General features: G+C 41.5%; 1 protein-coding gene across 4 annotated transcripts in view; it reads left to right on the forward strand.

Annotated features, from left to right (window-relative positions):
- Window positions 1-25,457, forward strand: part of SLC7A11 (solute carrier family 7 member 11) — a 325,501-nt gene that overhangs the window by 292,945 nt on the left and 7,099 nt on the right. For all 4 annotated transcript variants that reach the window (XM_064450446.1, XM_064450445.1, XM_064450447.1 and 1 more), the window contains 5 exons: window positions 16,974-17,097; window positions 18,250-18,353; window positions 18,850-18,946; window positions 21,906-22,055; window positions 23,733-23,910. In XM_064450446.1, coding sequence (XP_064306516.1) covers window positions 16,974-17,097; window positions 18,250-18,353; window positions 18,850-18,946; window positions 21,906-22,055; window positions 23,733-23,910 — 653 coding nt within the window. The remainder of the gene's footprint in view (window positions 1-16,973; window positions 17,098-18,249; window positions 18,354-18,849; window positions 18,947-21,905; window positions 22,056-23,732; window positions 23,911-25,457) is intronic.

Genomic DNA, 25,457 nt, shown 5'->3' on the forward strand with positions numbered 1-25,457 from the left:
CTCTTATGAGTGGGATCCAAATGTTCTGAGTTGCTTTGCTCTTATTTCTAATCTTTTTGTCACTAAATCTCCCAGTTTGGGAGACTTTATTTGTCATATAGTTTTGTACACAGGGGTTTCCCAAACTGTGTCACTTGAAGACCATGGGTACAACGTCAGGCTGAGAATTGCTTAACAAAATATTACGTGGGAGGCAATGCAGGCATTAGCTGTGACACGATATGCTTCATAAATACAACTTGCTGGTAGGAAGGAGTAATTATTACTTAATTTTGCACCTGATCTCAGCTAATTTTTGTTGATGTTTTGAATGCAAGCTGTCTCAAACTCAATTACAAAGCCGGGGGGAAGAAGTATTGAAAATACTTTTTGGCCAGCTATGTTCTCATCTTAGACATAGCAGTATTACAGTCAGATTTTCTTGCAATGCCTCCTAATTTCTAATGGGGATGCTGGTAAATCAATAAGGAATAATAAGCTTTTATAAAATGCCACCAGACTTCCTTCTGGTAAGTTTTTAAATTTTTGCTTACTTTTACATTTTTGCTTTTGCTGCTGCACAGTCCTGCATGTCAGTGAGTGGAACTTTTAGAGTTACAAGTAAAAGGCTCTTGAAGGAAAAGTCAATGCTGAAGCAGCAGATGCTGTGGCAGATTCAGCTGCGTTCTGGCCCCAGCTTCTTCTCTCTCCCCTCTCCATCCTACCCCCCATGAGATGTGCTGTAAATGCCCTAACCATGACAATCTGTTGGTTCTGCCAAGGTTGGATGCAATTAAACAAGCCACGTGTGAGACATGCAAATCTTTCTAGGGCTGCAGCTTGCTTGTGAACCATGCTTGGGGCCTCTCTGTGATAGGATTTGGTGAGGGTCACTGAATCCACAATTTCCAACCAGCTGGAGTGAACAAGGGAAACTCTGATTTTTAACCGTGTTAGCAGCTTAAGTTAAAACAGGAAAAGGTCAAGATGAAATTGAAATTCGTAACCCAAATTACAATCCAAGTAGTTTTGTGGGGTTTTTTAATCTTCAATTACGCTGAACTAGATTTTTGGATGTGATAATGTGGGTTACCCATGCTCTTGCAGCACAGACTTTTGTTTGGCCCTGCAATTTTCAAGAGTTTCAGCATACTAGATACCATATATACTATCTCAAATTAACTGAGGATGAGACTCAATCCTTTGGTTCCTATTTTCCCCATTCTAGGCTGTTGAACACAAATTCCTCCTACCACACCTGGGTGTCCCTTGCCCCACAGGTGCAGCAGGTCCTCCTCAACAGCAGTGCTGTGTCACAAGAGAGAGGAAACAAAGCACAGCTGGGAAACAACATGTGCCATGCAGTCTGAGTCTGGAGTGATCCAGATGTATGCAGAAAGGCACTCTGCAAACCTGAATCCCCTGCCTTGTCTTTGACACATGCACTTTGTGCCTGAGCAGTGCTTTGAATTCACCAGAGCAATATACACAGACAGCAGAGGGGCTGGGAAGATGACTCACTGCATGAATTCACCTGTCATCTGGAACAGGGATCCCAGAGAGCAAAGGCTTCAGCAGCAGGGATAACAGAAACGCTGCAGATTTCATTGGGCACTATTCCTCTTCGTTACCTCTACAGACAGCTGGAGGTAGCTGCTGTGTTTGCATACTGCTTTCCAGAGGTTGCATGTTTTCCTTACACATTTATTTAGGGACTGCCCTAACAGATACTATCACAATCTATAATGTTCAGGAATGTGTATATGACACACATCCAACGTATGTTATTATTTCTTTTTCCTTTTCTCTTGTGCAGTGTCTTCCTCCTCCCCACCCCCCATGTGTTTTGGTGCTTATATCGGTGCTGAATCCTGTGATGCAATTCCACACCATAAGAGAGGGAGATGATCATCAGGTGCAGTTTTCAGGCACCGGTATCTTTGTCATTGGCAGCTGCTTTCTTAACACCAATTTAGCATTTGAATTGATTCAGCTGACTTCCAGTCTTTCTGTCTCCTACTTCCACTTTACTAGCTTTCTATTTTAATGTTTAAAAAAAAAAAAAAAGCTATGTTCTGTTGAGAAATTGACTGCAGTGAAGAACTACCTGTGACAGGGTTTAAACTGATATGCCAGTCAATATGTGCAAATTAGAAAAGAGCCTGATGTAATCTATAGTGTCTGTAAAGGTTTCAAAGATGTACCTTGATCATTAATTAAGACAATAAGGATGTCTCATAAAATTACAGTTGAGGAGACTAATAATTCACTATTGAATGAAGAAAGGCAAGGTCACTTGTATAATTATCTGTTCTAACACTTATATGCCTTGTATAAAATGCTCCTACTCACACAAAAGTCGAGGTCATGGCCATGGAAATATTCAGGACTAGGAAATGCAGATTTCCTACCTAAGCTTTGAGGGAATACGAAAAAAAGTAAGAAAAAAAAAAAAGTGTAGTTGTCTTTTTCTGTCTACTTGTTTAACTTTTGTGGTATGATTTATTACCTCATACAGTCAAAGTTAACTTATAGCACATGCCTGGCATGGGTGTTTCAGGAAGAATGAGTGGAAAAATGGAAGAACAAAAATAAATGCTGTAGGTGCAGGGTTAGATCAGTATTGCTGAGCTGGGGTTTAGCCGTGGATATGTGTATTGAAATGAATAGTGCTATTGCTATTCTTTTGCTCCTAATTGTGTGATACGGGATCTGACTCCAATTCCTTTTATGTCTCAAGAATGTAATAAAGATATTGTGAAGATGTTACCACAGAAATCAGGAAGGTGGTCAGCTACCTGGAAAAGCAAAGATATTCAGCAAACAGCTGGAGGTTGGAAGGAAAAAGATTGGGGAAAAGATAAATTGCAAAGGCAGAGGCCATAATACCATGCTGATATATCCAGGACACAGGGTTAGTGGTGGTTCTGTTCCTGTGCGGGCTGTTAGGAGGGAGGAGGGGAAGACAGGATGGGCGAGCAGGCTGCCTGCTTGGTGGTCTCCCCACTAAGGCAGCGTCTACATTAAGGCAATACTTCAGAAGCCATTGCTTTGATATGTTTGTTTCTGTTTATGTGGACTCTGTGGTTTAAGGTAAAAGGCCCAACTTGAAATGAAAATGACTGAATGAAATCTCTCATAATTCTGGAAATGCTCAAAACTTTCTGAAGATTACTTGTAGTTCTGAAAATGCATCATTTGAGCAGGCTTCCGCTGAAGGAGAGGTGTCTGCTGGATGGGAGAGGTTCCTGCGGGCTGACTGGTGGGACGAGTGGACAAGCAGGTGCGTGAGCTGCCGTGGTGCATAGCCTTAATTTTTCTGATCCAAGAGTAGTGGAGAAAGGTGGTCTGGGCTAATCTCTTCTGCAGGGGATGAGGATATTTCAACATTTCGATTTTGACAAGTGACTGCCTTTGTCAATTTGATGCTTATGATGTAAGGTGGTGCGACTGGGTATGGGTGAAGTTATTGCCTGGAGCATACACAGAAGAGGCAAACATCTACACGGAAGTGGATGCTTAAGAGGCAAACCCTTAACCAGGTTTGTCATCCTCTGCCAAGCCTGTGGCACCTCTTTCGAGGAAGCAAAGTTCAGGGAACTCAGCTGGAGCTTCCTGCCCTGCTCCCTCCTCCAGCGGTGGAGGTGTCTCCCCAGGGTGCCGAGCGCCCCGCAGGTTTGTGGGGGCCGGCTCACTGTTGTGGAGAGTCTTGCAGCACCTCTGGCTCCGAGCTTCACTGAGCTTTGGTGGCTCCAAGGCGTAAGGGTGTGGTAAGCCTATGCGCTGGCTTCAGCTCAGGGTGGTGGCCGCCCCGGCTGTTTCTGTGGTGGCTGTTTCCTTTGCCTTTCGTGGCGTCGCATTGCTACAGAGTGAGTTGCTCCATTCCAGCCCTTGTGGCTCAGTTTGCTTACTGATGTGATAACCTGCTGAGTGCAAGGTGTGTTTGCTTTCCTTTTTTTTTTCTTTTGTTGTTTGTTTATGTGAATCATTGTTACTATGAATCAGCCCTGCTAAGAAAGTAAAACAAATGTTTATTCAGAGTCTCCCGGGGGAAAGTTGGCATCATCCTAATCTGTTTTACCAGCAATGTAACAACAAAACAATGTAACCTTCAAAGTTTCCACTGCCCTGCATTTTCCTTCATTTTCACCACCTGAAATGCATGCCAGACTATTTTAACATCATTTTCTCTTGCCTGAGAGAGAGCAGTGCCTGGACAGAAGGGTGACAGTATCCTCTTTATGGGAACCCCGAGCTACTCAGCAGAATATGCATTGCAGGAATAAAAAGCTCTTGCAAGACTGATGTACTGCTAACGGTTCAGAGCTGTAAGACATACTGTATTTTACTGGAGAGATCATGGGTTGTTAAGGGCTGAGCTAGTTCTTCTCTTGGTCACGGTGAAGGTCCCAGGCTTTCATTAGACATTTTCATTCTTTTTCGGTTGTTCATAAGCAGGTAGCCTGACTGAATTTACTGGAAAAGAGGTGAGACAGCAGTCTGTTAGTGGTAGATAGAAAAGTGAGTTAACTCATCAGATCACTTTTACCCAGATGAGGGGTATACCCCCCAAATTATCCAAGTAGAGATCAGATAAAGGCATATCTACACATTTACAACATCAGCTATAGCCCTGAGTCCTTCATGCCAAACATGCGGGCCAAATCAGCAAGCATTTTGTCTATGTAAGAATTATGGGCTTGAGAGACAGTTTTTCATTTAACTATGATGTATTGCCTCTTTGTGTGCAAATGCGATGCCTGAAAACCCTGATTGCACTGCTGTCAGACTATGCTTTGGGCTAACAGCTGGGTAAGGTGACAAAGTATGTGTCCACGTGAAGTAGTTCAGAGCCTGCCTGTTGATACAGAGCACAGTCACTGCTGCTCTCCCACAGCCTCCACATTTATCATCCTGGGCCCTGTGGGGTTCTCTGAGAAAGAAAGCATGCATGGTTTATACAACTTTTGGTGTTGATGCTGCTCTGGAGTGTAAGCAAGCCTCTCCTAGGTATTCCCCTTCCCACTTGAAAACAGAAGCCAGGTTTCCTCTGATGCTGGTGCTTTTATTTTCTTATTTGCCAATGGCATTAGCTGTGGGGGAGGCAATTCTGAGCACTCGCCTTTATGTTTTGATCTAAGATTTAAATCTGGGTTTCAAATAGCACTGAAATCTCTCTGTAAACCCCAGCAGAAGCCAAGACATTCCTTATGAAATTGCATAGGTGTAGAGTAGTCTTTGCTCATGGATACTGTCAGTGTCGGTTATATCTTGTGTATAGAGAAAAGGGGGGTCTCAGAGCCGGTTTTCATGTTATTTTTAAAAGCAAGCCAACACCCACTACCTAGGGGTAGTTATATATGACAGAGACTGCTAGTTTAATTCACAGTGTGATGTTCTGATCTGTACTGTGGTGCATCCTTTCCTGGCTGCAGAAGAGGATGAGCCTCTTCGTGCCCCTTTTGTTTCCTTTTCTCTTTAATGCTGAGCCTCAAAAATGACCAAGTGCAGAGTACTAAGCCAGCATTAGGTGAACGCGGTGTTACACCAGAAGCTGTAGCAGAATCTTGCATGCCACTGACAGTAACCTTTTATGAGAGCACCACCTAAAACTTCTATGATGCTGGCAACTAACTGACAGAGAGATAGCATTTTTTATTGGTATAAAATACAAAACGGGAGAATAAAACACAAATAAAGGAAGGGACTACTAAAAGTAGTTAAATTCCTGACTTAAATTTGAAATATGTATTAGTCATATCAAAACAAGACAATTTGGCTTTGTGTGTGTTTCCTGTATATGAGCATATCCCTTTCTGTGTGATCACAGAATTCCCATCAGAGGAGGCTGTAGGTGGTTCTTAGCCAGTGAGTACCCAGATTCCTCTTCCTCTGCACATCCCTTCCCTACATGGGAGCTGTTTTATGTGTGCTCTGATGGGTTTACTGATGTTCTGGAAGCGGGTAGCTTATAGTGTAGCCTATGCTTTGATATTGGGCTGTGAGTGTGTTGGAATTTTAGATACACAGTGAGAGTGATATTTTATTTAAGAAAAGGATATTGTTAACTATCAACCCATAAGGGTTTTCAATCATTTAAATTACAGTACAGCCTATATCCATGAACTGTAAACTAAGAGGATTTATATAACATTATAATGGCTCCATAGGAGCTGTGAAGTGAATAATCTGCATTTTACAAGCTACACTGCTGTGGTCTATTATGTCAATCCTCATTCCCTTGTAACACTTGTTGTTGAGCAAGCACAGTTATTTGCATCTTCACCTTGTCACTATGTTTTGTTCATTGCAAAAAATGGACTATATAGTAACAGTATTTAATTTTTTGAAGCATGATGGAATGAAATGTCCCTTAGAAGAGTAGTTTTGATATTGTCATTTGAAGATCTAACAGCAATAGAGAGACCTCCTCTATAGATCATGAGAATGGATAGAGAATAGGAGCATTCTGGTCCAACAAGGGGTGTAACTTCTGTGTGGGGTTATTTCAGAGAAAAGAACAATTAGATTCATCCTACAGTGAGGGAATGACAGACACTTCTATTTTTTCATATCCTTTATTACAGGAAAAAGCCAGCTGCTAAGCAAAACCCGATAAAAGTAAAGACTGATTCACAAAGAGCATAGAAGAACATGAAATTCCTTTTCCTTGGGCAAAACTGCATTAGAGGATGAGCTTCTTGCAGGTCTAAGGACAAAATATATCCACAGATGTGAAAAATAAGCAGAATCACTTTGGGATTCTTGCTTGGCGCTTGTGAAGGCCATGTAGGAGTCTTTTTCTTAGTTGCAGGCTATCCCAAACACAAGTAGGTCCCAAATGTAGGCCACCTGGTGTGGTGGTGACCATTGTCAGAGTCAGGATGCTGTCCTAGAGGAACTACATATTTTCTCTGCTCCTAAGAAAACAATTTCCCCCACAGCGGCCCAAATCCTGCCATCTGCTTTGTGCTTATTTTCGATACTGAAACAAGCCTTGCAAGCACTTCTGCTAAACTAACACATAAATTCACCCTGTTCCACAGAGCTGGTGTTTTCTCTAGGCTTACTTTCAGGTGCAGGCATCAGGGAGGCTGGTAGTGCATAGTGGGCTATGGAGTGCCAGGATGTAGGGCTTTTTGATGGCATCAGTACATGGTTTTTAATAGGTTGATTTTGAGCCAGAATAAGAGTCAGTGAAGTAAGTTCTGTATAAACCATCATTATCACTTTCATTTTAAGATTTTAGCATGGAAGAGTAGCACATCACTGACGGAGGATACACTGAACAGTGTACAATTGCAAAGATATGTCAGCCTTAAAATCCTAAGTCTCATTGACCATACTTTCCAGATCATTGAAAAAGATTAATAATTCTGGCTATTTCATGTCACTGTCCAAACTGGAAGGAACTTGATTTGCAGAAGGGTGTCAGTACTAACTGTCTAAGGGTCATGTTTAAGATTTCTCATCTTGGACACAAGAAAAGGAATATCCAGCCTTAATGCTGATTTTAAATATTTTGTATATTTCTCTTCATGACATCACTTCATAGCTGTCTAAAAAAAAAAAAAAAGATATGCTCTCCCTCATCTGCATGTGATTGTATTTCAAGTATTATGAAGTTTTAGCAATAGAGGATTTCAGCTTGCTGATATTTCTTTTCTCAAAGCACTCAAGGTAATAAAGTAGGAAAAGTTGATATACCCATATTAAACGCCATTCAAGCGCCTCCAGTTACTGCACGTTACAAAGGCGTATTTCAGCTCACACTTGGAGTCTTCTGGATTTCTTGTCAGAACTTAATAAATTCTTAGAGTTACTTCAATGTGCTATATGGGCTGTCCCACATCTGTAGCCAGTCTGCTAGGCTGTCCTCAGCAAAAGTCTCATTTCCTTGCTTTCTGCAGAGAAAACTATACATCTACCAGACAGCCCCCTTCATGACAGTGCGGTATTGTTAAGATATCTCCTTTTAATTTCATTTCAACCCTTTCATATTTTTTAAAATGCTAATGCTTCAAGGCACCCACAGTTACCATTTTTCTCATTTTGAATTCCTTCAGAAGAGCAGCCTTTCTTGGTAAATGATATTTCAGTTTCCATGGTGCTCCTTATTACAAGTAGCTGCTCTTTTCATCACCGAATGGTGCAATTTTCATTCATGCTGAAATATCAATGGTAACATACAGCAGCAAATTGTTCCTTTATGATCCTTGGCATTGTAGAAACTCTCCTGCTCAAAATTAAATGTCAAGGAATTTAACAAGTATGAAAAATCTGACTCCTTTTATACAAACACACACAGACAACACTTGCTTCTCCCTCCATTCCTCTATACACCTAAGCATTTGTCTCCCCTTGTTACCATGAGGAGTCATCAAGATGCTACCAGCAATGCTCCCTAAAAAGCTCAGCTGGGGGGCCAAAGGGGCAGCATTCTCTCCTGTACCTTCTGCCAGAGCTGAGCGAGGCATTTTGTATTCAGGCTGCTTGTTCCCAGGCTCTGAACCCAAGCGGCTCATTTTGGGAATGATAGCAGCCTCGCTAGCTTGCTCCCTTGCATTACTCAAAGTGTCGCTTTTCCATTTGCCGTGCCATAAATCAGAAGCATGTGTCCTCAGTATAGACAGTAGACATACATACTGATCAAGACAGGGCTCAACTTCCACCCCTACTCTGCTGCCTGTAAATGCTCAGGTACCTGCGGTAGCATGGGAAAGGTGATGTGACAGGCACAGTTAGTAATTTCAAATTCCCAAGAGAGCCTTCTGTAATAAATAAAACTACTTTTAATACACAATTACACCACACCCATCTTTTTACATTTATTTCAAGTCTGGCAGTGAGATGCATATCTGTGTGGAGCAGTTAAGAGGAAGTTAGACCAGCAATCCCATGCTAGAGAAGGCAGCTTGGAGAAAGTGCTTTGAATCATGCCTCTGCCCTGCTGTCCTTCATTTCCATATGAGAGCTTGGTGCAGGCAGGTGTTTTGTTTTTACAACCCCGTGTCAGGTTTGTGGTTAATGCTTCCTTGCTTCCAAGCAAGTGATTTACTATTGGTTCTCACTATAATCTACGCTACTGGCAGTGCTGTAAGCACTTCCAGCAAATAGGCCTCAGAAAGCAAATAAAGTGCTGGAGCTTGTGAAAGAGCAGAGGTGCTCCCTTCATCTCCTGGTTGAGCAGGAGCTAGGCAATGAAGTAAAATCTGAGGTTTTTAATCTTTGGTGGAAAAGGTCAAAAACTTCCTAGAGTACATAAAAGTTTCCCACAAATGAAATAAAGGGAGGATGTCAAAACGTTGATGTTAGGTAGAGATAGAAGCATGGAAGTCATTCATCGAACGCAGGAGTGACAATATATTTGTATGTGTATCCTCTGAGTTTAGACTCTGCTGCTTTTTGAAAGGCAAGCTTTTGTGAAAGAGAGTGGCAGATGCTGTTTTAATTACAGGTCCAACCTAAACCACACCTTAATTGCAAGCCTCGAGATAAATGAGCATCTGCATCCAAGCATCTTCACTGTCATTTTAGGTTCTGAAATGCTAAATGCAGATCCTGTACTAGAGATCCTGGTCAGTTGCTGCCCACGTTTCCAGGCACCTGACTTTCCTCCAGTTAAGCCTCCCAGGCTCTCTGAAGACAAGCATGCCCGAGTTCCCAGGGCAAAGCTAGCTCCATGCAGAGGTGGCTAGGCCTGACTGTTAAAATGGGAGAGAAAAGCCAGCTTGCCTCCTTGGGACCTTTAGGTCTTCGGGAGAGACGTGACTTGGGGTCAAGTTACAGTGCAAAATAAAAGCCAGGTCTGATTATTCATACATCTCTTAGAAACAGTCATAAACTTTGTACAATAAGTTTGCAAATGGGATAATGTGAAGATGCTGGATACTGGCACTCGATAGACATAAGGAAATGGTTTATCAAAGAGTTGACTGAGAAGTCACGGGATGATTTATATCATGTTTCCTGTCTGTGTTCCACTTTTTTTTTTTAAGAGATGTTTTTAAAATTAAGCCCCCATTTTACTTGCATTTCATATTATTTCAGCATCTCTGTGTGCTGCCTCTTGTGCTTGCTTTCTGGCTCCTAACAGTGCTCATGCACTTACTGTACAAGAAACATGCATGGCTAAGCAGAGACAGTGAGACTAATATTTAGTGTTGTAACCTTGAAAGTCCTCTGTGGACTTAGCTGTCATCTTTTATATCCGCTGGCTGGGCTTAATTTTCTATGGGAATTCCAGGAACGCTGTCCATTCCATGTGAAAAGATTCAGGATCCTGCTTGAATGCAAGAGGTCTCTCTAGCTGGTAATCCAAGTTTTAGAGGAATCTATTCCGCTCTTCAAAGAAAGGTGTTTCACAAAAAGCATTGGCTTGACAAGTTAGGGCTTGGGCTGTGGTGCAAGTGAACATGGCTCTCCGGTGAGATCTGGCTTGCCAACTTGAGTTGGTACATGATGTGACCACAGCCAGGTTCAAATCTCTATTAAAATAAAGCAAATCACCTTGCAAGCATAACAATTATCCTCAGTCTCTCCAGGGCTTTGACAAATCTGCTTCTGCTTGGGACTTCAGCTGGGAGGGTTTGCCTAGGAGGAGGAGTTATGGAGAGCAGCGTTATCCTGTGCAGTTGGTACCTTTCTAGGTCTTAAGTTTTGTCCAGGAGAGTTTTTATGCTCATTCCTTTTTTAGGAAAGCCTGATGGAAAGAGTATTGAAAATATTTGAGAATTTAATAAAATCTACTGTCCTTCCCAGCACACTTATAATACAGTTCAACCCTTTAAAGTCAGTTGGTCACAGAAGACCCGTTTTATGAACTGTAACCAATTATAATCCAAGCCAGTGAAGTCAAACACCAGGAAGAAAGCAAGTAATTAGGCACAGCAGAAGCCCTTTTCTTCTCCTGCTAGGTGATAGAAAGCAAGAAGGTTTTTAAATGCAGACGGCAGCCTGATTCTTCTCTCTGTTATCCCAGTGTCATGCTGCTGTGTCTCTGCAGATGTCAGAGGTACAGAATCAGTGCATCAAAATGGAAAAGGGAAGCCTTAAACGCTCGCTCCAGCAGTAACATCTGTGGAGTGTGTGGTGGCATAAATGAGAGCTAGTCTTTCCTCTTTTTTTCTTTTTTTTTTCTTTTTTTTTTTTTCATTTCTCCCCTGGAAAATCACAATCAAAAGATGATGAAGAGAAGTCATGTAATTTGATAGTGTCTGAGCTGCAAGCCCAAAACAACGGCTCCGGTCTGGAACATAAGGCTGGAACATATTGGGAGGCAGTGAAGGGGAGAAGCGGTGATCTGCTGAGGAGACCCTTTGCTACAACAAACAAAATAACACTAGCTCGTTGCTAAAGTCAGTCATTGCTGAGACCTGTATTAGCATTTACAAATATGTGGATTCGATGATTCCCATCCCTTTTGCCTCTTTATTCCTGCCTTTGATCCTGTACTGGGAGGTGGCCTCCTTTTAAGTTTTGCATTCTCCTTTTTTCCTAACAGATGGGTGAGATTGTAACTTTTTCACACGTTGATGTAGTTGATGTAGTGAGAACCGTTTGATCCCTTCAGTGTAATGGGCTGTCTTGTAGGCTCCTTATTGCATGAAAAGCATGCATCAGAGATAAGTTTATATCAAAACATACTGTTTTGTTGTACAGGGTTCAGGATTGGCACAGCTCACAGAATGACTACCTGGGAATGGCAAGAGATGTAGGTTGGGCTCTGGAATGCTTAATTTACTGAGCCAAGCCTATACATCTCCTGGTCTTATACTGCAATCCTTGGAATGTTAAATTACTAGGGCTCTCTTGCTGCTTTCTGTATTGTATTTTGGTTACTTTTTTTCCAGTTTCAGGTTATTTGGATAAATTTGCACTTGTGACTTCTTCTGCCAAGCCTTGGCCCCACGGACAGTGCAATGGATGATTAGATTTTTTTTTTTAAGAGTGCCAAAATCTGGAAACAGTTCATTTGGAAAATTGCTTAACAGATTGCAAATGGTGAATAAATTATTGCACAAGGGAACTTTTGAAAAGGATCTTGAAACTCCTCTGCTGGTAAATTTTCAGCTAAAGAAATACAGCATATACACGCTCATGCTCACAAAACCCAAGCAAATCCTTGCCTGGAAACCATGTGAAAGGACCTTTTTCTTTTTTCCTGTGTGGTGTGTTGTGGTTTGTTGGTTGGTTGGTTGGTTTGGTTTGTTTTAATTTTAATTTATTTAAATGTAACAGAAAGTATCTTTCACAAGTTCCATAGCACAGTAAAGATGTGATTTATCTCACCTAACTTTACCAGTAATTAAATTATTTGTTGAGACCTTCTTATTTATGATTCCCAGCTGGGTCCCACTAGTTTTTTCCAGGACAGTCGACTTAGACTTAACATTTGTAAAACCTGGCTTTAAAATGGATGCAAGGAAATTATTTTGGCGTGGCCTCTAAACAACAAAGGACATGGTGATAATGTGTTTCATCTGTGTGAATTCAGCTGACTTGGTGGGGCATATTTGACTGTGTGCTTGTCGTTTCATAGGAGGAACAGCCTGTAGTGGTCACAGCTCTTAGTGCTCGCTGTTTGTTGTTATAAAAGTTGTCATTAAGCTGGGATGCAAGCTGTAGACTTCTGGGAATGTTCCTTGGCTGATTTATTGACATTGTTCTTATCCCCAGGTTCTCGCTCTGGCTTTCTTTTTCCTTTTTTTTTTTTTCTTTCTTCCTTTCTTCCCCCCCCCCCCTTATTCAGTCTGCTCTGTGCTTTTTCTCTCAAAAATATTTGTAGGAGGTAGTGCAGTACCAGAGCAGATTATCAGAAGATCTATGATTCTGCAACACTGAAGGTCAAGTCCAAAACCCAGTGGATATCCTGATTAACTGAACCCTGTGCCCTGGCTCTGGGGCCCTTTACAGGCTCTAGGAGGAAATTTGCTTCCAAGCCATATACGGCATATCTTGGCAATGCATTTCAGCCCTGTATAGCCACAGGATGGACTAGCTGTATTACTAATGCTGAATTTCTTTGTGATGGTAGACTCCTCAGTGACTATTTTTCTGGGAAGTGCAAGGTAGATGTGCCCTTTGTTTAAGCTGTTGTGATTCTTTGTTATATTGCTTTGTACATAGGGCAGAAGGGGAAGATTTGGCATTGAATAGTAGCTAGGCATGGGTAAATCTTAAAACGTGTGGGGATTCAACTGAGTTTTCATCAACATTCAGATGCTTAGAAGCTACCCTAATTGTCGCTCATCTGATTTTGTAAAGCTTTTGTAATTATACTGTCAATATTTTCCTGATTCAGGTTTCCTCAGTTTCCTCAGATTTTTTTTTCCTCAGATTTTTTTTTTCCTTTTGATACAGTTTTTTCTTTAAAGTTCTGGGAGAAGAGTTGATTATTGCAGAAGGCTTTGCTGGCAGTGGCTTCCCCTTCTACCCAAGGAGCAGCCTGCTTCAGTATCATCTTGGCAGTAATGCACAAGACACTTCCAAATCATCGTATAGGTTTGGGGCTAACGTCAGCACCAGAAGGTGTCTACTCAGAAACACAGCTGATTTGAAAATAGTTTTTCTTGATTTTGAAGTCTGTTGAGATTTCACTCTGAGATGAAATGCAAAAGGAAAGCCCTACAGTAACCAGTAGCCACTTCAGTGCAAGTTAAAGTCCTGGGCCTGCTTTAAGTAAATAAAACAATGTATCTGAGCAAACACAGTGCTATATTTTTTAAGCCATTGGCTATTCTGAGGCCTTTACTCGTTGGATGAGATTTATGCTTGGTTCTAAGTTTGTTTTTTTTTTTCCTAAGAAATGTCATACTGAAATGGTCAAATTACCCATCAAAATTTTCAAAGCTTCAAAGAATCAAAATCTTATAGTGAAAGATATTTTTGTCTTGAATTTTCTGACTCCCCCCAAGTCCAAAACTCTCAGCTAGCTGTGTGGCAGTTGTGAATCAGAAACACAGCTTATTGGTGTGTGAACGTCCTGCATTGTGTTTGCTTCATAGGATGCAGAAATGAAAAGGTGAAATCTGCATTGATAGAGGCAACTTAAGAGAGAATAGAACTCAGGTATGATTTTTTCCTGATTTGGAGAGAAGATTTGGAAGTCTAGGAATATCTAAAATACAAGAAAATTGGTACAGTGATCCTCCAAGAAAAGGAGGTAATCTTTAATGCTAATGGCATTACAGTTTTTGTTCCAGTGCAGAGGCTGTAGTTCAGAGCAGAGAGTTTGATAATGGTATCTTGTTGCAAATTGGGAGCTGCCTTTTAAATTTGATGGCTAGAAAAGACACAATTAAAGCTCTCGCTTAGTGGTTTTACATATGGTTCATACCTTTCTGTGCTTTCAGATGATTCAAGGACCACGTGTAAATCTGAACTGAGGTGTCAGTGAGAAGTGAACCGTACCATATTACTCATTCCTGAAATCTTGAATCTGGCCTTTCATTTCTGTCTAAATCTGTCACCGAAAGCAGTGCCTAATAAGCAGCACTTGGAGGGGCTGTGTGCGAACGTACGGCAGCCCTCTGAAGGCCTGCTCCTGCCGGGAGACAAAAGGAGGCGCAACCTGAGCGTTCGCTTTACTCAGAAGATGAGGACTCAGGAGCTTAGAAGTCACAGCATCCCTTATGCTGCTCCAGGCATGAGTTATGATCTGCAGGCTTTTTAATGAATAGTGTTTGCTGACTAGTTCTGGCTTGGTTTTTGGGTTTTATTCTTCTCCTGAGGGCTTTGTTGTTGGTATTAACATCCAAGGGGATTAGTGCTCTTCAGCAAAACAAGGCAGGACCTGCAGTGCTAAGAAAATGGTCATGTTTGGAAGCATGGGGTTTTTTTCCCCCTTTAGTTTTGAATTGCCATTTTGTTTCAGAGGAAAATAGACTGGTATTTAAATTAGAAGCAAACACAGCAAGCAGGTGGTAAGAGTTAGAATGGACAAAGATAGTTTCGGTTTAATGATGTGGTTCCAGTCATTCAAATGGTATTTGTGAAACTAGTACAAATTTTATATCTTTGGCTGGAAACTTTTTTTTAAGGTTGGAGTAAGTGTTGATTTATCCAATAGCTTGGTGGCATTCATCTGTGATGCAGAAGATATAATTAAAATCTCTGTTCTGAGAGGCTTTGAAACTATGTATACCTACCTTGAATCAGATGCTAAGTGGATTCAATTGAATTTACACCCAGGTCAGGTAGTTAACCAAACTGGTTGCAAAATATCTTGCGACTAACCAACAAAGACATTTTTTGCACAAACATATTATCAGTGCTCAGTTCTGCACTATTTCTTGAGCCAGTAACTTTGTGGTTTTTCCAGCAATACAGCACTTGTATTCTGGGCTGTTTGCTCTGGTCCTTGCTGTTGCCTTCTCCATCAACAAGCACATCGTACAAGATGACTGACTCCCCTCCTTCCAGCCTCTTCACCTGAGACCATGTGCGTGAAGTAGCAGTGAGTTAATGCAGTATCATCATGTCTACCCAGATTTGGTGCTACAATACAGCATGATCCTTCTACCTACCTGTGTGTCTGGGTTAATGACAGTATTTGACACCATGATTTCTAAGGTGGGCAAGATATGCAACAGTGATACTGTCCCACTTCATTTATTCAGTCTCATTTTAGAGCTTCTTTTCAGCTCTATACAGGAATAGCGATGTCAAGGATTTCTTTGAAAAATAAGAACTGGTAGTGAAGAGGATCCTTAAATTCTGACCCAGCTGTGTTTCTCTGAGAAGAAAAGACCTGAAAATTATGAATCTTTGTGCTAATTTTTCAAAACACCTTTTCCTTTGAGGTAATTGCGATAGTCCTTTAGGACTGTGCTTGTGGTCTCTTCTGGGACACCACAATTCCTCACTGTCTCTCCTTTCTCCCACCTGATGGGGTAACCTTCACAACAAAGTTCTCTAAGTGTGGCAATCTTTGCATCTCTTAATATAGACAGCTGGAGGGAACTGGCCATGAAGCAGGAGCTCTCAGCTCTCCTTAGAAGGACTGCATCTTTCCAGCTGTAACTCTCAGCCTTGGAATTAAAGGACCAGTCATTGGTTTCAGATCTGAGTCTCTTCTTGGTGTGATGCAGCTGTCAATGGTATCAAGCAGAAAGAAACTAGAGTAACACTTGAAGCATCTGGGTTTTGTTCCTAAATCGAACATTTGTCTGCAATGTGGCTTTGGACAAATTCACTGTACCTCTGATCCTCTTCTTTAAAATAGAAATACTTCTGCTTTTCTGGTTTGCTGATTGGGATGACATGCTACATAAAAGTTTGGCCTTATTATTTATTTCTGTCTTATTGTTCTATTTTTTTGGCTAAGATGTCAGGGTTTTGTACTGTTCAGTACTATTTGTGCTGTGCTAACAGTACAAATTTGTGCTGTACCTATTTCTGGGTCATATTCTGCATTCATGTATCCCTGAATAGTGAGTGAGATAATTGAGATATGGTGAGGTGTGCAAGGGAAGAATTGCACAGAGGAGGAGAGGGCAGAATTTCACATTTGGCATCCGGGGAAAATGTCAAACCATCTTCAGGTGGGCAGTTGTTGAGTGCCAGTAGGTGTTTTGGAGATGCCACTGGATTATTCTCCTGATAGAGAGCTGAATCACCTGCACCTGTCGTTTGCCTTATTGCTGTTTCAAGCACTGATACCTGCTGCCTTCCTGTTGGGCTCAGCTTGAAAGTCAATATGGGTAACAGCTCAAATGGGCCATGGTTCTTGTACGGGAAGCATGGGGACCACAACCTCTCGGCATCCCCAAAGGACTCAAATGTTTCTCACCTCTTCATTATAAACATATTTGCCTTGTCTAGATGGTTTTGTTCAGATGTGTTATTTTTCACTGGTAGTTTCTAATTATGATATTTTCAGGATCACCAAATGTGCATTCACCATCATTACTGACTTCTTCTCATGTTATTTGTTTCATGTTCAGGGAATAGCAACCAGATTGCAAAATAATGAGCTACCTTGTGTATTTCAGAAACATACCCCTTGCAATATGCATTTCAATGATTATCGTCACAGTTGGCTATGTGTTAACAAACGTGGCTTATTTCACTACAATCAGTGCTGGGGAATTGCTGCTTTCAAAAGCTGTAGCAGTGGTAAGTTACAGAAGAAACATACAAAGCTGTATCCCTGCTGCAGTTGTGTTTGTTGATATATTCTTATTTACAGGGGAAAAAACTGGGGGGACACATCCATTCAGGCTTTTCTATGGGCTCCTCTTTTACACCATGTATTAGCATCCTGGTGAACTTAGTCTGATTTTTGACTGATGAGTGGGATTGCACTTTAAGACCATCGATAGCTTTTGTAATGTAATGTTAGATTATATTTATTGACCTGATATAACAAAGTCAATAGGACTTAAATTTTATAGCCAAGTACATGCTTAAAAATTCTTTGCTAAATTGTAGGCCAAACTCCTGGGTAGCAGGAAACACAGATATTTGTGGAAGAGGAGGCTCTGAACTATTTTTTGCAGCAAGAGGCAGTAACACTGTGTCTGCACTATGTGTGTCGCTAGTACTTAGGGGGTTGCTGTGCGTACTGGAGTTCATTCGGGAAGGAGCTGCAAGACAACCTGGCTTGGAAATACTGCTTTGATTGTTATTTCTGAATTGTGGTGATGACACTGATTTTTATATTTATGGTATTTGACTTGCAATGAGGAAATAAAAATTTCCATTTACTTTCCAGTAGTGACATTGCCTGTGGCTATTTCAATTGATGTGGCATTTTAAAAATGACCAAAATCTGTAGCTCATGGGAGATTTAGAAACAAAACCTTTTGCAAACCTGAAGAAAATTGTGCATGTCTCCTGTGGTGCCCAAAACTCCAATTAAGACTCTTCTGGTAACCTAGAACCACTGGGCAGCATCAGCTAAGTAAAATGAAGGCTGTAGGAAAAAAAAAGATTATCTATGCAGATCAGACCTTGATCCATTCATAGCGGGTCTTCTTTTTTTGGAGTCATAATGGTCTAAACCGACATAAATCAGGGCCTGATTCCACCTCCGCAGCATTGCCTCAACCAGCAATCTTCCACGCACAGTCAGGAGTAAGGGTGGGAGACCTCATGTACGGTAGCCTTGGTGTCACAAAATAAGAGGTAACAGTGCAACTTCCAGTGAGGGATGCAGAAAAAGGAGTATATATAAAACTTACCATGCTTATTAATAATTTGTTAATAGAGTAATATTAATTTCGTATTTTATTAAAACTCACTGTATGTTTCTGTCTCCTCCAACAGACTTTTGCTGAACGACTAATGGGAAACTTTTCTTTAGCTGTGCCAGTATTTGTTGCTCTCTCCTGCTTTGGATCTATGAATGGTGGCATTTTTGCGGTCTCCAGGTGAGCAGTGCTAATATTACTGGGGTTGAAGGGCATGGGATAGATACTGAAAGCAAGGAAGCAAGGGGAAGGGAGAGTAGGATTCATTCCTTCAGCAGGAAATGAAAAATTACCATAATGTTTGCCAGGTGTGGGGATTTTTCTCATTTTGTTCCCATTTAATTTAGTATCATCTTGTTAAAACTTTGAATGGTTTGGAAATGGATCCCTCTGAGCGTAGCACTTAATTAGTGGCTGCTTTGTTTCATGTGAAGGAGGGAAATTGGAGGGAAAATATTACCTAATTCCAAACACTGATCATGGTATAAGGTAAGGAGGGGACACATTCAGGAATGACTTTGATTTCTGCGTATGGGCTTGTCCTGCTAGTCTTTTCTTTCAGAATACCTCAGACAAGCCTAAGAAGTGCTGCTGTGCTCTGTGACTTTCATGAGCCGCTTTGCCTAGTTACAGTAATGAGCACATTTAAAGTCTGTCCACATTTATTTCCCACCAGGATGTTCTTCGTTGCATCCCGTGAGGGTCACCTTCCGGAAATTCTTTCCATGATTCATGTCCGCAAGCACACTCCTCTGCCAGCTGTCATTGTTTTGGTAAATCATACAAACAAATGTTCCTGCACAAAAATTCATATTACAGGCTTGCTCTGGAGGATTTGAACCAAATTTGGGCACTGCTTGAGTCTCATTTATTAATGTGCACGTGGGCTTTGGGCAGGGCAGAGAGCGGTAAAGAGAGGAATGAGCTTTGGGTGTTGTTCTTATTCTGTCATCTCCTTGCTATCTTGTCGGTAGCACTTGACTTTCTATGACTGCAGCCTAATCCATATCTTATTGCCCTTTATTTCTAAGGACCTGCTAGTGATGAGCTAGTTCCTTTTCAGAGAAACAAATTGCAGTTAAACAAACAAAAAAGGGATTCATTTAACTGAAAGTGCAGCTAAACACCAGCATGTGGGAGCACCCTAAAGGCTCATTATAACACCTTACAGTGAAAAATGCAAACAATTATGCACTAAGATAATGGAAGGGGAACCCTCAGCAGCACAGTGTAGCGGTGATTAAAAAAATGAGAGAACGTGTGCCTGGGCAATAGTCTGTGAATTATCTAAGGAAAAACACCATTATAGTGGAAATCTTATTACTGACTTCTAAAATAGTGACAGAGCTAAATGTTGACCATGTGTATGCATTGCAGACTAATTTGTATGGTAAAATGTCAAAATACCAACCTCAAACCTCTGTTTGTATAGTACCATGAAGATTTCCACTTAATTTGCAGTCATCATAACTGTGGGTGTTCAGCCCCTCTTTTGGGACTAATGACTGTAATGTATCTGGACAGACCTCTGCATCTGTGGGGAGTTCTAGCTGCGGCAGCAGATGTGTGATGAGTGTACGCTAGTAAGATCAGATGCTTGTACTGGAATTTAAATCAGTTTTTATTATAGACATCTATAAGCACACTTCTGAACTGCCAGCTGAAATGTTGGATTTTGTATGTATGCCTACAACTGTAGGCATCCAAATTTTGAAAATTAGGCAATGTGATTATGGTGAAATGTTTTAATGGAATTAATTTTACATAAGCATTTGCTTTGCATTTTATTTCTTTGGGCTGAAGCAGTCATACCTTCCGGGTAAATGGCATTGACTGTTTTCTCTGGAATGAAATGCACAAGATGTATTAATACGTTATTTTTTTCTGAAAGATGTTTTCTGCTATTGCATCTGGTCCTGTTACACCAGTGCATTGATTTCCTTTGAAAAAGTCAGATTCTCATATGAAGATGGCTTTCCTTCAGAGTTTGTAAATTTTTTTCTTACATTTTTCTAACTACAGTAGTTGCAGGATATGTTCTGCATCAACAGTCTGCATTTTGGAATTTTCCTACTTTATTTCCCCTGCCAAGGTCTGTACACTGTAAGAAAGAAAAGAGCTCTTGAGAAGAAACTGAGAAAATGAGCATGTTCAGTGTCTGAGGCTTGGTAACTAAAAAAACTTTTTTAGGAATTAAGAAACCTGTTACGTATGTATGCCCTGGTATTTGATAGATATGTCTGTAGCAATTCCAAGAAATCATGCAATCTGATTGTAACCCTGCTTTATATTTTTTTTCTAGATAGCTCTCCTTCACTGTCCATGGCCCTTTCTTGCATTATCATGCTTATAACTGAGATTTTAAACTCTGAGAGGCTGAGTCTGTATAGAAGAAATCTTGCCCAACATAATTCACTTACAAAATTTCCTTTGACCTTTAGAGAGGAGGAGTTTGCTTAATTTCTGTGTGTAAAGAATGAAGCACTGTGTAAGTCATTAGAGGTTGGAAGCCAGAGACCCATGTTTGAAATATTGATCCTTCTGGTTCAAATCCATGCTGTCTTCACTGCTTTTTTTTTTTAAAAAAAAAAAAAAAAAAAAGAGGCTGTGAGTCTAGATAATTAATACAAGTGAGTTTTCCTTACCTAAGGATTTAGCCCAGAATTTTACTGCATCTGCAGTTGATCTCACCTGTTGCCTCGTTATAAACCTAGAGAGGCTCTTGCTACCAGGATCTTCCCTCTTGCTGAACAATAAGAGCTACAGTGAAGCTGACTCATTCCTTCATCCCCAAATACAAAGACTGTCATTGTGGGCGTAGGTTGTCTCATGCGTGAAGTGCAGATTACCCTACAGGGTTGGTCCAAGCAGCAGATATTCTGCTTTTGTCAAGAGATTCCCCTGAAATAGATCCCTGTAGTCATCTAACCCAAGGTGCAACGCTCCAGTTTATATATAAGCTTTTCCTGCCTCACAGAAGCCTTGTATCTCAGAACAGTTTTAAATGAGGAAATTTATTTATTCTAGTGTCCCCTCTGCTTCTTGCTGTTCAGTAGCCACCTGAGTGACAGCTAAATGCTTCTCCCTGCTTAGAAATGTTTGCATTTCTGATATGCAATAAGTCTACACCCCACAAGCCTCAAAAGCATACTGCAAATAAAAGCTGGTGGCAACCCCGTGTGCCCAGCTGGCTTCCCATGGTGCGTAGCAACCCCTTATCGTGCCCTCTTTGCTGAGTTCCCCTGTTGCAGCCTGGGAAACTGTAAGATTTTCATTCCACAAGACACCTGGAAGCCTCTGCTTTCATATGATCAGATGTGACCAAAATTTAACTGCTTTTATAATTTACATCAGCGATGAGTGAGTAAAACTGCAGTGGGCTAATATATTTGTCAGATCCCATAAGAATGGTGCCCGGGATGCCCAAGCATTTTGATGACGCAGTGGGCTGTGTCCCTGTGTATTTGTCTGGGTCACAGGGGACAGATATGTATTGATCATGTGTGACCACCCGGGACAGATACATATCGATTGAACATCTTCTCGGGGGACAGCTAGGTATCGATCACATACCTGATAGGCATGAGAATGGCAGAACCAAAGTCTGTGGCCCTCAGGTGTCTCTGAAAAAGGCTGTGCTCCTTGTTCCGGTGCAAAAATTTGACATTGCTGCTGTGAAATAATAGAGATCAATCCACTAAAACCCTCTTATGCTCTGAATTTCTTTTGCAGCATCCTCTCACAATGATAATGTTATTCACCGGGGATCTCTACAGCCTCCTGAATTTCCTCAGTTTTGCCAGGTGGCTTTTTATTGGACTAGTAGTTGCTGGGTTGATTTATCTCAGATATAAACGTCCTGATATGCCTCGTCCTTTCAAGGTAACCTCCACTCTCTACTGTTTTACCTGAATTCTTCTCCCTCCCATCTATTGTGTAGACAGACAGTAAAGGAGCATTTTCTGATGTAGAAAGCTAACTTCTTTTTCAAGAAAAACAGAGTTAATAGAAGATAGTTTTTTTCACTGAAGGGTCTCCAGATGTTTTTCTGCAAGCTCCCCAGGGCTACCCAGCTGCAGTCCTTTCTGAAAGACAATTCCTGCCTATTCCCTGGTGCTTATGGGGCAGCAATGGAAGCCGCTGTGCCGAACTGAAGGTGTTTGCTCAGTTTTGCCTGTTGCACTGATGAAGCATGATGCAAACTGTGTGAAAATACCTATAGTCCTGTGTAGTCACATAGGGTTCAAGCTGCAAATATAGGGTTTACATATGCCAACCTGATTTTCAGCCAGTACTCTATTTAACATCTCCTTTGATAAAGGCCTGAATACTTTTGCTACCAGAATTCATGTCAAGCATAAACATTAATACTAAACATTTATTCATTGCCTATTCAATACTGAATATGCCAATTTGATGTGCAAATAAGTTAATAGTGCTACTATTATGGTGTTTGGGACTTGCAGTGGATTTGCAGACACAGTTATTGTGAACCCAGAAAGAAAATGCTACTAGTCTGGCCCATTGAAGAGAAGCTGTTTTGGCCTCGGTTCTGCCACTCCTCTTGCTTATTTTAAATAATATCTTACAAAGTAAGTTGTCCCGTTGTGTATCCAGAAAGATAACATCCATAATGAAAAAAAATGGAGGAATCTATCCCTATTTATATATTGCCAAGAAGCCTATTTTGTGAAGAACTAAGAATGTGCGCTGTTGCATTCTTCTAGGTATATCTATAAATAAGAAGGTCAACAGCACAACCTATTTTGCTTTGATTAAAAGAAAATGCTTTGACAGTGCACAAAAGAGGAACAGTAATGCTTCAAGGCATGAAAGGAAGAGAATAATCTCCAAGGAATTCTCCAATTCTCTGTTATACCAAACGTCTCACAAGCCATGCCTGTAGGCGTTTCCTTCAGAGAGGTGCTAACATACTGATTGTAGTGGTGTTCTTGGAAATCGAGAGAAATAAATTGATATTGTTATTTTTTTGTACTTTCAACAGTGACACTGATAATGCTATCAGTCATACATTCAGAAAGTGCTTTTTCAGTAGCTATCAGTTGCATAATACTATCAAATTTGCTCTCCTCCTGCCAGATTTTAATTTTAACTTAGGAAGAAAATCAATATGTTCTTAATAGTTTTAAAAGGTGACTTGAGCTCCTGGTTGTGTTTTAAAATGTTTTCTAATAGGTAATTATCAAAGAGGAAATCTTTACCGCAGTTAGTGCTGCTTGCTTATCTGCTGGAGTAACAGAGAAAGGACTTTCACAATGTAACATTTACAGCCATTACGTTTTAAGGGACGTAAAACACTGTAGTGTTATAGTGTGTTATTAAAAGACTTCTGTGGTACTTGCTGCATAGCACTCTGTGTAGCTTGGTTACTGCAGTCACTGACATTTCACGTGCATGTTCTAGGTATCCGTATTTCTCCAGAACTATCCTGTAGTGCTGGGTTTTATCCAATTTATGTTTCATGCAACGTTAAATGCCATAGTCATTCAATAACAAGGTCAATGTAAAGTAATGGTTCGTTGTATTGTTATATTTCAGGTGCCTCTATTTATTCCAGCATTGTTTTCCTTCACCTGCCTCTTCATGGTTGCACTGTCACTTTACTCTGATCCAGTGAGTACAGGAATTGGATTTGCAATAACCCTGACTGGAGTTCCTGCCTACTACCTCTTTATTGTATGGGATAAGAAGCCAAAGTGGTTCAGAAAGCTTGTAGGTAAGTCCCAGGGGGACTCCTGTCCTTTGTGCTGACTCCAGGAATTTCTCAGGGCTCCCTGCATTGTGAAATCCTTCCAATCAGTCCTCTTGGCTGCTCTGAGCTGGGGATGACAATGCAAGTTACTTTTTGGTGCATGCTATAGCATTGCTCTGCTGGTTACAAGCAATGTCCATTAACTAACAAGATACGTTTACAGCAAGCCGATTCTTCAGGTAGTGATTGACTTTAAATGACTGGATGTCTCTCCCCCTACCTCCTTCTCCACGCTGTCCCCTACAAACATCTGATTCCTTTTAAATCACCCATCTCCCTCCCTTGGTTGTTGGCCTACGCAAATGGAGGAAGTATTTAGCTCCCAAGAGAATCAGTTTGGAAACAAACATCTCAGTTGTGGTGACAGGATGGGCTCAGTGCTCTCTGCTGAGACCAAGCGTCTGTGGAGTATTTGGAATGGGACAGGCTCTATTGGCCTTGGTATGGGGATATTGTCCTTAGTGATAGCTTCCCAACAAAATGATAGCAAAATATACCATGCCTGACACACCTCTGTGGAAATTGTTTCTGTGCTTCAGCCTGACCTCAGTACCGGGGAAGATTATGGAGTGATATATCTGAAGTTTGCTCACTAGGCAAGTGCAGGGCAACCAGGGGATCAGGCCCAGCCAGCGTGGCTTCATGAAGGGCAGGTCCTGCCTGACCAACCTGATCTCCTTCTATGACAGGGTGACCCACCTAGTGATTGAGGGAAAGGCTGCAGATGTTGTCTACCTGGACTTCAGCAAAGCCTTTGACACTGTCTCCCACAGTATCCTCCTAGAGGAGCTGGCGGCTCATGGCTTAGACAGGTGTGCTCTCCTGGGTAAAAAACTGGCTGGATGGCCGAGCCCAGAGAGTTGTGGTGAATGGAGCTAAATCCAGCTGGTGGCCGGTCACAAGCAGGGTTCTCCAGGACTTGGTGTTGGGGCCAGTCTTATTTAATGTCTTTATCAATGATCTGGACAAGGGGATTGAGTGCACCCTCAGTAAGTTTGCAGATGACACCAAGTTGGGTGGGAGTGTTGATCTGCTCAAGGGTAGGAAGGCTCTGCAGAGGGACCTGGACAGGCTGGATCAATGGGCCGAGGACAATTGTATGAGGTTCAACAAGGCCAAGTGCTGGTTCCTGCACTTTGGTCACAACCACCCCATGCAACAGTACAGGCTTAGGGAAGAGTGGCTGGATAGCTGCCCAGACCCGGGAGTGTTGGTTGACAGCCGGCTGGACATGAGCCGGCAGTGTGCCCAGGTGGACAAGAAGGCCAACAGCATCCTGGCTTGTATCAGCAATAGTGTGACCAGCAGGAGCAGGGCAGTGACTGTGCCCCTGTACTCAGCACTGGTGAGACCACACCTTGAGTAGTGTGTTCATATTTGGGCCCCTCAGTACAAAAAGGACATTGAGGTGCTGGAGCGTGTCCAGAGAAGGGCAATGAGGGTGACAAAGGGTCTGGAAAACAAGTCTTATGAGGAGCGGATGAGGGAACTGGGGTGTTTAATCTGGAGAA

Source organism: Phalacrocorax carbo, chromosome 4 (genome assembly GCF_963921805.1).
Source record: "Phalacrocorax carbo chromosome 4, bPhaCar2.1, whole genome shotgun sequence".
In the NCBI taxonomy this organism is placed as follows: Eukaryota; Metazoa; Chordata; class Aves; order Suliformes; family Phalacrocoracidae; genus Phalacrocorax; species Phalacrocorax carbo.